We start from the raw sequence: 11,392 nt of genomic DNA, 5'->3' as shown, positions 1-11,392 counted from the left end.
AAGAAAAAAAAAAAAAGAAAATAAAAGAAAAGAAAAGAGAAATGCAAGATTGAGATCAAGGTTTGACAGTCACAGCATCATCGAGCACCATCCATCCTTGTAGGCCATAATGGAAAGAACTGAGGAAATCAACAAAAAAGGAAGTAAAAAAAGGGAGGAGCGGGGGACTAGCAGGGTGGGCACACAGTCCAGAAGACTTGCTCGTTTGTCAATCATCAGAGATATTAGCATAGATTTCATTAGCAAGTTATTCGATTCGGATGGGTTCGTGTCTCTTGCTAGGGAGGCGAGGAGCGTAGTTCGAAAAATAAGAATAGAGTAAGAGTACTGGTGCGTCTGTCGCCATAGTGCGAGACAAGGTAAGTTGAACATCCATGAGCCTTCGTGGAGGGTCATAACCGGACCGTTCAAGTCAGCCACACATAAGCAAAGAGCAGGAAAACAGCCAGGAAGAAAGCCAGCCATACACGCCAGCCGACACCTGTCCGTTCCGCCATCCGCAACATGCGACTCATGTTTCCTCGTATGCGAAGGCGAGTGTTGTCAAATGTATCATTGAGTTCTGTAATTGTCGAAGTATCCCGAATCTCCTCGCCAATAGCGAGCGTAAGCTAGACTCGATATTAGCACCTAAATGTACGTAATCAATCGGATGAGGGGGTAGGAAGACTACATCTTTCAGCATCTTGACTTTTGCGCTGATACCCTCTACCTCGGCATCATTCTGCGACTCTAAATGAGATAGAACTGCATCGGAGTAGTGGCCCCTGTTTCGGCATTAGTATGTATTCCACTATGACCAAAGTTATTCGTTGAAGCCTACTTCGCATTTGGCGTTGCATCCCTGTATCCATTTCCGACAGAGGCTCCATTAACAGCCCCATTGCTGGGATATCCTCCATAACCATAACCACCCACTCGGCCCGGCGACCTACTGACAGGTCTTGAGTCGCCGCCATATGAATCAAAGAGGGAAGCCGATGCGCGAGGATCACGCTGGTGAAGGCTGGAGCGTGGGAATCTAAAAATTATGCCATCAAATAGTTAGCCAAGGGAAATGAGGGGGATCGCGATCAACTTACCGTGAAGCCATAACAAAAAGCGAGGTAGACAAGCCCAACCCTGTGGCAAGATATTCTAGGAGGTTGGTACCATGAATTGGGTATTTCCCAGATTCTAGTTGGCCAGCATAGCGTAGAGACTACACCCAAACTTATGTTGTTGAGACCTAATAAACCCGATCCCGTGGTTGAAGGCTTCTGCGGTTTGGTTGCGGCAATCATAGACAAATACTCCATGAAGTCCGCACTGCTTCTTGGACCTGGGGGTGACGGCGGGTTACCATAAACGGAATAGTCTTCCTATTCGGGAAAAGTGCTTTCTAGCCACTTTACAGGCTACCGAGTTCAAACATAACATCTATTGTAGTATCGCTGGCACTACTAACTAGTGGTGATATGGTTGAAAAGTGTGACTGAGTGACTAACTTACTATGTAGGTGAAGAGTAGGCCCGTTCATCATTCCCTTGGTCTTTCCAGTATATCCTACAGTAAATCAGAGACAATTAATGCCATACAACGATATAATAATCTACAGCCGCTTCTCTATAGTCAGCGGGCCATGTGGCCTGCCCTAAGCATTAATTGATTTATGTTATTTGCTGCAGACTTGAGCTCGGGGATAGTTGTATACCCTTTTATACCACGGCCTTTGCTGACTCCAGCAGAACACAATATTATGTTGCGTCTTGTCGAAACTGACCTATCCTGTATGAGAGGCTATTATACCGGCATGAGCTGTCTAGGAGTACATTGGCCATGCGGATCAGAAGGCTATGCCTTTTACAGTTGCTCTCTGTGGTCGTTCCTGTACAGCTGAAGCCTGCAACCAAATCCTGCCGAAGAAACCAATCAATACCCCAATAAACCAGCGTCGATGGCTTGCCCTGTTTCTAAGGAGATTGTATGAGCCGTAAAGCAATCTGATTTAGTCTCGCATATTGTCGTCGTTGTTTCCAGGTTCAAAGTCTTCATCATCTTCATCATCCTCACCCTCATCATCGTTGAGCTTTTTCTCGGCGGCCGTGAAATCGATGACCTTTCCACGTGTCCTTCGCCCGCCACTAATGATGTTCTTTTCAGAGATTGGCGGGAGGTCATCTTTGTCATCCTCATCTTCTTCTGCAGGGGAGAACAGTGTCAACATATGTTTGAAAGCTAACGCAGGTAAAGCGGACTAAGCCCCGAGGGAGATTTCAATGTTTACCTTCCATCTAGGAAAGGGGAAACAGTCAGCTTGAATTTCTTAATTTGGGTGTCGGGGGTTTCGTAAACTTACACTTTCGTCATTTTCACTCTCATCGCTTTCATTTTCGCCTATGCTCATATCCATCGCATCAGAATCCTGCGTAGCCTTGCCCTTGCCGCTGCCCAATGTCGCGGTATCAGGTGCGTTAATGGCAGGATCATTGCTCAGGGTGGTGGCTAGATTGTTATTGTCCATGTTGGATAGTAAAATTGAGGTGCTTGTTCACAGAGGATGATGAGGATATGGAGATGATTTGTGGAGCAGATATAATGTAACCTCGTAGGAAGAATATGAGTGTTAGGGCAGGGGATAGAACAAGGGGAGTTTAAATAGTTGCAGCAACTGTTTGTACGAGAAGAACACAACAACGCTCTCAAGTTGCAAGGGAGCCTTCCCCGGAGTTAGTGTTCGCTGATTGGCTACGAGGCTTGGGGATCAGCGGTGCTGCTCCCGTGACGACCTTTTCCCTTTTGGGCATGTCATAACAAACATGCTACTGAATTCGTACGGTTCCCCGTCAAACTAGAAGGGAGAGAGATGCAAGCTATACCAGAGTCAATCTGAGATTACCGGGTATTCGGAGTTGAACCAGAACAAAGAAGGTATGACAACACTGTCCAAGATTCAGCCACATATTGGTTTTAGGATAGCCCGAGCAAGTAGGCGTTCAGGCCACCGCTTGCCTGGTTCCTCCTATTGAAACAGGATTGGGATATTTCACACTGGGAAACGCAAATGAGGGCCACGACCTATAGATATCATCCATCCATTGGAACACATCGGGTAGGTGGATTACTTTGAGCTCAGCGATTCTCTCACTTACCAAGTCCGTTGGAGCTCTATTGTTCTAAATTAGGTATAGCGGCTCATAAAGGAATTTGAATGTACCTATGAGCCACAGAACGAGCCAACTCGTCGCAATGCTGAGATAGGATTTACTGTACTTGAATATATGGGTAGCACATCACCTGCAGGAGGCAGGGTCCGTTATAAGTCTACATGTATGCTACCGAGTACTCTATATGGAGGTAGTGATCTCTGGCAGGGATCCAGACCTGTCACAGCATCACTCAGTAGTTAGCCCCTTCATGGTTGCAATCAGCGATGACTTCATGCGAAACCTTCCGAACACTATCGAGAGAAGATGATGTATTGCAGTGGGAATATTCCGCACATGGTGTCGATAGGAACAAGTGAACGTTATTCGTCACTCTACGGAATACTTGATCCATGGAACCCTAAGGAATTTAACCGGTCATGATGACGGAAGGAGTATGGAATAACAGATGCCGTATTGAACGCATAGGGTTTTAGAAGAATGGACTAGAGATCTGAATATATTGTGATCCATAAAAGAGAGAAGAATAAAAGACAATGAGAGCGATAGATAAAGCAAGAAGGTAAAATGAATAAATTATACCCTTTATGTAGTAGAAAGGCAAGGGAAAGGAAAGGAAAGAAATGTACAACCAGTGTTCAGCTATTACGTCATCCACTATCCCCGCCAAAAGGAAGAGAGAAAAATCTAATCACAAGAACAACAATAATAATAATTATATTAATTAATTCATTTAGAGCCTCTCACAATCAAAAAAATAATAATCAGTTCACCACCCAATCTCCCCTAAGGCTACAAGTAGATGCAACTAGAATAATGGCGAAGATAGGAGTAAATTCGCTCCAAGGCAATGGAAATGGCCAGAACCCCACTGGCGAATTCTGGAAGGGAAGATCCGATCAAAATCCTCGCCCGACCCGTGTGGGCGAAGACCATCGAAGCCCATGGATGCCCGTGGAAGCTATGACTTGCTAGAAGTTTCGCTGGAGCAGAAACTCACCGCCCACCACTATATCAACTGTAGTGCTCGCACAATCTCTGCCTTCCCCTCTCTCACACATTAAATTTTTTTTTTCTCATTGACTTAGGTCTCATCCTCTATAGACAAGAGACTACTCTGTACATTACGTGAACACTATTTGATTCCCCCTCTGTTAACGAATTTCTTTCCTCACTTATCACCTTTCTTTTAACGAACTACCCCTCCTAGTATTCTCACAATGGCCCCCGCTGTCGGTATCGATTTGGGTACCACCTACTCTTGTGTAGGTGTGTTCCGTGATGATCGCATTGAAATCATTGCCAACGACCAGGGTAACCGTACCACCCCTTCCTTTGTGGCTTTCACCGATACCGAGCGTCTCATCGGTGATGCCGCCAAGAACCAGGTCGCAATGAACCCTCACAACACTGTCTTCGATGCTAAGCGTTTGATTGGTCGTCGTTATGCCGATGCTGAGGTCCAGTCTGATATGAAGCACTGGCCCTTCAAGATCGTCGACAAGGGTGGCAAGCCCATCATCCAGGTCGAGTTCAAGGGTGAGGAGAAGCAATTCACTCCCGAGGAAGTCTCCTCTATGGTCCTGACCAAGATGCGTGAGACCGCTGAGGCCTACCTTGGTGGTACTGTCAACAACGCCGTTATCACTGTCCCCGCCTACTTCAACGACTCTCAGCGTCAGGCCACCAAGGATGCTGGTCTCATCGCCGGTCTGAACGTCCTCCGTATCATCAACGAGCCTACTGCCGCTGCCATCGCCTACGGTCTTGACAAGAAGGCTGAGGGCGAGCGCAACGTCTTGATCTTCGATTTGGGTGGTGGTACCTTCGATGTTTCTCTCCTGACCATTGAAGAAGGTATCTTCGAGGTCAAGGCTACTGCTGGCGATACTCACCTTGGTGGTGAGGACTTCGACAACCGTCTCGTCAACCACTTCGTTAACGACTTCAAACGCAAGAACAAGAAAGGTTAGTCTTTTCCCAAATCCGCAAACCAACCCCCCCCCCCCCCCTCCCCCAAAACCAAAACACACACCCACACACAAAAGAAAAATGAACCAAAAATAAAAGACCAATTTGCAGCATGAAGAAAACTGAATACTAACTTGAATACGCCAGATCTCACTACCAATGCGCGTGCCCTCCGTCGTCTCCGTACTGCCTGTGAGCGTGCTAAGCGTACACTTTCTTCTGCTGCCCAGACATCTATTGAAATCGACTCTCTCTTTGAGGGTATTGATTTCTATACCTCGATCACCCGTGCCCGTTTTGAGGAACTCTGCCAGGACCTCTTCCGCGGTACTATGGAGCCCGTTGAACGTGTCCTCCGTGATGCCAAGATCGACAAGTCCTCTGTGCACGAGATTGTCCTGGTCGGTGGTTCTACCCGTATCCCCAAGATCCAGCGCCTTGTCTCCGACTTCTTCAACAAGGAGCCCAACAAGTCTATCAACCCTGATGAGGCTGTTGCCTACGGTGCTGCCGTCCAGGCTGCCATCCTGTCTGGTGATAGCTCCTCCAAGTCCACCAACGAGATCCTGCTGCTCGACGTTGCCCCTCTGTCCCTCGGTATCGAGACCGCTGGTGGTGTCATGACCGCCCTCATCAAGCGCAACACCACAATTCCCACTAAGAAGTCGGAGACTTTCTCTACCTACTCTGACAACCAGCCTGGTGTGTTGATTCAGGTTTACGAGGGTGAACGTGCTCGTACCAAGGACAACAACCTTCTCGGAAAGTTCGAGCTCACTGGCATCCCCCCTGCTCCCCGTGGTGTTCCTCAGATCGAGGTTACCTTCGACGTCGATGCAAACGGTATCATGAACGTTTCTGCTGTCGAGAAGGGCACTGGAAAGACTAACAAGATCACTATCACCAACGATAAGGGTCGTCTCTCCAAGGAGGAGATTGAGCGTATGCTTGCCGATGCCGAGAAGTTCAAGGCCGAGGATGAGGCTGAGGCTTCCCGTATCCAGGCCAAGAACGGCCTTGAATCTTATGCCTACTCCCTCAAGAACACTATCAATGAGGGCAAGCTCACCATCTCTGATACCGACAAGGAGACGGTCACCAGCAAGGTCGATGAGATCATCAGTTGGCTTGACAACAACCAGACCGCCACCAAGGAGGAGTACGAATCTCAGCAGAAGGAGCTCGAAGGGTATGTGATATGAAGCCCCTTGATATCCCTACATGACTGATATGATGCTAACTGTGCTCTAGTGTTGCTAACCCTATCATCTCCGCTGCTTATGGCGGTGCTGCTGGCGCTGCTCCTGGCGGTGCCCCCGGTGGTGCCCCCGGTGGCTCCACTCGTACCGCTGACGAGGTTGAGGAGAAGCCCGAGGAGCTTGACTAAGTCGCTTGGCCGACAATGTTTTTCTTTTACATTTTTGCTGTTTGCGGATGGGCGATCGGCTTTTAATGGTTTTGTTCCTTAATACTCTGTGCTTGTTTCCTTTTTAACGAATTTATGGGATTTTCTTTTTGTGCATGGCTGCATAGATCTGAGTTTCATTTCGACGCATGATGATTTGCAGAACTTGGGAGGGAAAAGTTTCCTTACGAACGTTCAATTCTTCATAAAAATTGGTTCATGTATCGTAGAATGCAGTAATGCAAACTTGCTTTTTTCGAAGACCTTGAGCATAATCATCTTTTAACGATACTATAAGGATTCCAGGAGGTACTAATGACGACAAGAGAAATGGTATATTATATACTCATTTATTCTTTCGCGCGTGGAGTCTTACAACTTCTTCCAATAGGACTCCGTAAATATCGCCATCTATTCATCGGTCATAGTCCCTCAAAATCTCCCATCCACCATCTGCGTAGCCTTCTTCCTCCCATCTGCAAAACCTCGCCGTATCCGATTTCCTGGGCCTTTTCAGGGAATTTCTCGCGCTGGTCCCGACAGATTCTGAGGAAGGCAGCAGAAACTCCTATTGTGAAGGCGAAAAAGGGGTCACCAACTCTGTGTATTCGCCCAAGTTAACAGTATTAGTCTTCGCCGATATTCAAAACGAGCTACGTCGGTTCATGCAGTATGAATAGTGTTTGGATTGAGACGATGGATTTGCGACGTACTTGGAAATTAGGTAGATTGGCATATCTGCTGTTGTCTCCCGCTAAGCAGGGTATGTCCAGTTTGTTGAGATAAGACAACTGGACGGGAGGTTTCCAGTTGCGAAAGATACAATGAAGTAGGGGTTATCGATCACGTGATACTCGTTTGATGTCCTAAGGGCGTGTGGCCTTTTCCCAAAGTATAAACAAATCTGAAAAAACGCTTTACGTGACCCTGTGCGCTCAGAATCCCAAATACCGCTTATATTTATCTCCTTTAGCTATCAGATATGGCGATGTAATAATTAAGCGGAGTTCACTTTTGTGATCAAGATCTTACCCATAACTCGATCATGCTAAATAAAAGCATCTATCAAAATACAAAGGGCCTGACAGCATGTTCTATCATGGTACCAATAGCCGCACGAAGGGGTAGAAAAAAGAAAAAGAAAAAGCCAAATATCTAAAGCCTGCTATTAATATCAATCCGTGCTCTTCTCGTTTATACGACCTGGCCAAACGCGGGAATCAACGTCTGAGCCAGCCAGAAGCTGAAAACAAGCTTGGGCCCGGTCATGAGCAGCTTAGGTGTGAGACCCTTGAAGAAACTGGTCAGGCCCTCGTTTCTCACCATGTTCGACACAATGCGGAAGCCAGACTCTGGGTTCTCGAAATTGCGGTTCTGGATACGAGTCTTGATCACATCCAGAGGAGCCGACACGATCAGAGAGGCACTGGCACCACAGACAGATGCCACAAAATTCTGCGCCCAGGAAGCCGAATTATAATCCTGCAAGTTATAGATGTATTCCTTGGCGAAGGCGGAACCACCAAACAGCTTTATTACAGATTAGCATCTAAGCATAATCGACAAGGTTGTCAATGATCATAAGCATACCGCGAAAGACCCAGGTGCATTGCGAGCAGCAGTCCAGCCAGCGCCGCGGTAAAGTCCCATTCCTTCATCGGAGATAATCTTGAAAAGACCGCGACCACGGAAGGCCTCGGGATTCGTCTGACGCTTAATCTTCAGGACATCCAAAGGAAGAAGGACGATTTCACCGATACCGATCAAACTAATTGAAATATTAGCAACTGTCTACACGTCTGAGTTTCTCCTAGTGAGGGAACAACAAACCTTCCGGCGGTAGCATGCATGATGGCCTTACCAGTCCCTTTTCCAAAAGTATTATCGAAGTCGGCACCATGATGTTTCGCCAGGTAATCCCTTGCGAATGGCTGGCCACCATATTTGTAGATTCGTTGCAGAACCTGCCGATACCAATTAACCGATTGTGACACGTGCCCGCGTTTAATCTGTTTTACATACCTTGTAGCCAGCGGCGTAACCAAGACCAGGGAAAAGCGAGGTGAACTTGCGCCCAAGGGAGGCGTTTGCATACTCTTTGAAAACGACCTGTTTCATACCATCCATTGACGTGATCTAATCCCAAATACAGTCAATAAACATGCGATAAGTAATATGGAAAACGGTGGTATTTACCCGGGTCTGATTGCTCATCAATCGCTTTGCAGTTGTATCGACCTTTGAATAGCATCAGCGTCAATTCGAAACACCAGAGACCTTTTAGAAGAGGTAAATCATGTAATGGGTTGACCATACCGGATGGAAAACCAGCAGCTCCGCGATTCCAGCGGTTCCTGGTGTGTTATCTTAGCAGCCGAACAGTTCATGAGCCAAGGACATAACACTTACCGGAACCCAGAAGTCGAGCAGTCGCGGATTCCCTCTTGACATCCTTGGAGGCAGAGCCGGCCTGAGCAATGGCGGGAGACATTTCTTTATCTTTCCTTCCTGACAAGTTGTACTGACGAGAAGTGGACAAAGTCGTCGATAGTTGAATTTTTCTTCAATAGATCTTTTTCGAGTGAAAAGGCCGTGACAAAGCGATCAGATCAAAGGCAAGCGACAAGGCGTGCGCTTAAGATAGCAGAACCAAAGCAGTGCAAGCAAACGAAAAGGAGAGAAGAATTTAAAAAGGGGCAAAAGCAAAAGAACTCCAAGGACGTGAAGAGAAGATGCAGAGTCCCGGTCAGTCATCGCCTGTTTTGCGCCGAGTCGGACTTTCCTCGAGGCCTCCCGGCGTCGAACTAAACACTAGTCCCAAATAGGACTGGGCTATCGGCATTCATATCGGAGAGACGGGTTAGTAATCTCTTGTCTAAACTATGTTATGTAACGGATACGTTCCATGTAGTATGCTCTACCGATTCATAATATTCGTGATCATGTCGCGAGGAATCTTTCACTACTTATCTTCAATTCACTAGCCACATCAGCATGCAAAAGAAGCGTGCTACGTAACGCAGCCTGACATAAAGATGAGAGTATCACTACCTGTCAGTACGTATCACCAGATAATCACATCAAAAGTAGTTTTGCATTTAAACCATAAAGTGATAAGTCTTTGCCAAGAGGTCATAAAGGGAATACGGAACACCTGATACTAACGCCTGCACACATGAAGAATCGCCACAAGGTCTAACCAGCTCGTTTGCCTCATACCGGAGCGGCTGGTCACACATCCGGCCTCAAAACAAAACACATACTGACGGTGGAACAGTTACAAAGCTTAAGAGAACGGCTGACCAGAGCTTAAAGATCGCCGAAGGTGTTTTCCCCGGAATATCTAGAGAGTATATCAGTATGTGCCGAAAACCGCCCTTGAAGAATAAAGCATACGTGATGTACAGAAAGCCATCTTCATCCTTGTGTTCTTCGTAGATACTACTCATAAGTGCAGCTGTTGGTGGTAGCACCTCGTCGACGAAGATGAAGATAGCCTTCTCAGGAGACAGTTTGATGCGCTTGCGGATAACATAGACGAACTGCCCGACGGTAAGGTCTGCAGGAACAAGATACTTTTTCTTATCAATGGTGGCGATGTCCGACTTCTCGACTTTCTCACAAATTACCTACAAGTGAAACTCGAGTTAGCATTCTAAACAAGCGGTGAGTAGATACTTTGCTTCTCCGAAGAAGAGCAGCTCAGAGACAAAGAATCAGGCACAAAGTACGGATTCAGATGGAGTTGTACGTACTGGAATGCGATCAGCGTATTTCTGACGGATACGCTCGGCTTCTGCCTTGCGCTTCTCAAAGGGGTGCTCGTCCTTGAACTTGGAGCGCATATTGATGAATCAAATCGGTTAATGGATACAGCTAGGTCGGTTTATTATGGGTACTAGGTACGTCAACGAGATAGACGTAGATGGTATGAGTTGCACAAAGATGCAAATGAGATGGTTGGTGTAATAGTTGAGCAAGTAGAAAGAAGGTGGATGATGACAAAAGGGGAGAGCAAAGCCCCGCGTCATGGGTAGTTCCACGGCTGATAAGGTCGTCAGCAAGGGCGGATCACGGGGTGGAGGCGGTGAGCAGCCCCACACGTGAGTCACGGTCAGGTGCCCCAAATCATCCATTAGCTGGGCTTGCTTTGATTTGATTTTGTCATTTTCATATAAAGGCCAAGTCGGGTAGCTCATGAACACACGTCATATTTTCACGTGGGGAACCTGGGTGTCCCGATGATGCCCTACTATGTACACTGTACAAAGATAGCTTGTAGCTGTGGGTAGGTGCCCGCCTCCACCTGATCAGCGGCTAGACTACGTACTGGTACGCGCAGTCTCCATAGAGGGCTCTTGATAGGCTCTGTTCCTGGAATTTGTAGTCGGTATTACAATCATGGTCAAATCTCGAGATTATGTATAGACCCAATTCCATGGTAAATCTCACTCTACCTGGTATCATTTGCAATGTGACAGCCACAACACCACATACATCAATGGTTCCCCGAACCCGATAGCCGTCTCTTAGGTCAGCAGACCCACCCGCCATTCGGCGTGTTGGTCTGCCTCACCTCAACGCAAATTCCCACTTCAACGCAAAATTTGAAGCTATTCAAGCTCCTATACAACATCGCCTTGAGTATCTATCCAATAAGGTAGTTTAGGGCCTTCCTTATCCACCTGGCTAGCTTCTGTACTAGGCAGGTCCCCTGTATCTGCCTGTTGTGGTGGTTTATTGTGTCCCAAAGTCCCCGTTTTCCCAATCTGCCTAAGGCCCTGCAATCTTTCCATCTCAGTACGATCTGCAATATGGCGTTTTGCATCATATACAGTTAGTGGCCCGTTATATCTGACTCTTCTCTTTG

At 47.0% G+C, this 11,392-nt stretch overlaps 7 protein-coding genes across 7 annotated transcripts; 1 reads left to right on the top strand and 6 right to left on the bottom strand.

Annotated features, from left to right (window-relative positions):
- Positions 1-21: 21 nt before the first annotated feature.
- On the bottom strand, positions 22-1,272 carry BDV27DRAFT_139540 (SNARE domain- containing protein). The gene is made up of 4 exons (XM_032069476.1): positions 1,083-1,272; positions 824-1,021; positions 674-767; positions 22-611 (listed from the first exon to the last, which is right to left on the bottom strand). Exons 1-4 carry the CDS (start codon positions 1,091-1,093, stop codon positions 408-410), a joined length of 507 nt encoding a protein of 168 aa, XP_031920410.1. The 5' UTR covers positions 1,094-1,272; the 3' UTR covers positions 22-407.
- Positions 1,273-1,610: 338 nt separating this feature from the next.
- Positions 1,611-2,694, bottom strand: BDV27DRAFT_139539 (histone H2A.Z-specific chaperone CHZ1). The gene is made up of 3 exons (XM_032069475.1): positions 2,339-2,694; positions 2,267-2,273; positions 1,611-2,181 (listed from the first exon to the last, which is right to left on the bottom strand). Exons 1-3 carry the CDS (start codon positions 2,501-2,503, stop codon positions 1,988-1,990), a joined length of 366 nt encoding a protein of 121 aa, XP_031920409.1. The 5' UTR covers positions 2,504-2,694; the 3' UTR covers positions 1,611-1,987.
- A 1,672-nt stretch (positions 2,695-4,366) lies between these two features.
- hsp70 (molecular chaperone Hsp70) lies at positions 4,367-6,504 on the top strand (the record flags this gene model as incomplete). The annotated part of the gene is made up of 3 exons (XM_032073725.1): positions 4,367-5,114; positions 5,265-6,306; positions 6,369-6,504. 3 exons carry the CDS (start codon positions 4,367-4,369, stop codon positions 6,502-6,504), a joined length of 1,926 nt encoding a protein of 641 aa, XP_031920408.1.
- Positions 6,505-6,578: 74 nt separating this feature from the next.
- Positions 6,579-7,295, bottom strand: BDV27DRAFT_89001 (uncharacterized protein). The gene is made up of 2 exons (XM_032077885.1): positions 7,236-7,295; positions 6,579-7,122 (listed from the first exon to the last, which is right to left on the bottom strand). Exons 1-2 carry the CDS (start codon positions 7,256-7,258, stop codon positions 6,945-6,947), a joined length of 201 nt encoding a protein of 66 aa, XP_031920407.1. The 5' UTR covers positions 7,259-7,295; the 3' UTR covers positions 6,579-6,944.
- Positions 7,296-7,629: 334 nt separating this feature from the next.
- BDV27DRAFT_88947 (putative mitochondrial GTP/GDP transporter Ggc1) lies at positions 7,630-9,434 on the bottom strand. The gene is made up of 7 exons (XM_032077883.1): positions 8,932-9,434; positions 8,839-8,876; positions 8,719-8,760; positions 8,545-8,658; positions 8,353-8,486; positions 8,113-8,290; positions 7,630-8,052 (listed from the first exon to the last, which is right to left on the bottom strand). The coding sequence occupies exons 1-7, from the start codon at positions 9,011-9,013 to the stop codon at positions 7,717-7,719; spliced, it is 924 nt and encodes a 307-aa protein (XP_031920406.1). The 5' UTR covers positions 9,014-9,434; the 3' UTR covers positions 7,630-7,716.
- Positions 9,435-9,458: 24 nt separating this feature from the next.
- BDV27DRAFT_139532 (autophagy-related protein 8) lies at positions 9,459-10,883 on the bottom strand. Its single transcript, XM_032069474.1, has 3 exons — positions 10,278-10,883; positions 9,919-10,151; positions 9,459-9,865 (listed from the first exon to the last, which is right to left on the bottom strand). Exons 1-3 carry the CDS (start codon positions 10,365-10,367, stop codon positions 9,832-9,834), a joined length of 357 nt encoding a protein of 118 aa, XP_031920404.1. The 5' UTR covers positions 10,368-10,883; the 3' UTR covers positions 9,459-9,831.
- On the bottom strand, positions 10,273-10,883 carry BDV27DRAFT_88968 (uncharacterized protein). Its single transcript, XM_032077884.1, has one exon. The coding sequence runs from the start codon at positions 10,719-10,721 to the stop codon at positions 10,386-10,388; it is 336 nt and encodes a 111-aa protein (XP_031920405.1). The 5' UTR covers positions 10,722-10,883; the 3' UTR covers positions 10,273-10,385.
- Positions 10,884-11,392: the final 509 nt, after the last annotated feature.

This window comes from Aspergillus caelatus (genome assembly GCF_009193585.1).
Source record: "Aspergillus caelatus strain CBS 763.97 unplaced genomic scaffold BDV27scaffold_484, whole genome shotgun sequence".
Classification (NCBI taxonomy): Eukaryota; Fungi; Ascomycota; class Eurotiomycetes; order Eurotiales; family Aspergillaceae; genus Aspergillus; species Aspergillus caelatus.
This window is presented reverse-complemented; position numbering and strand designations above follow the sequence as displayed.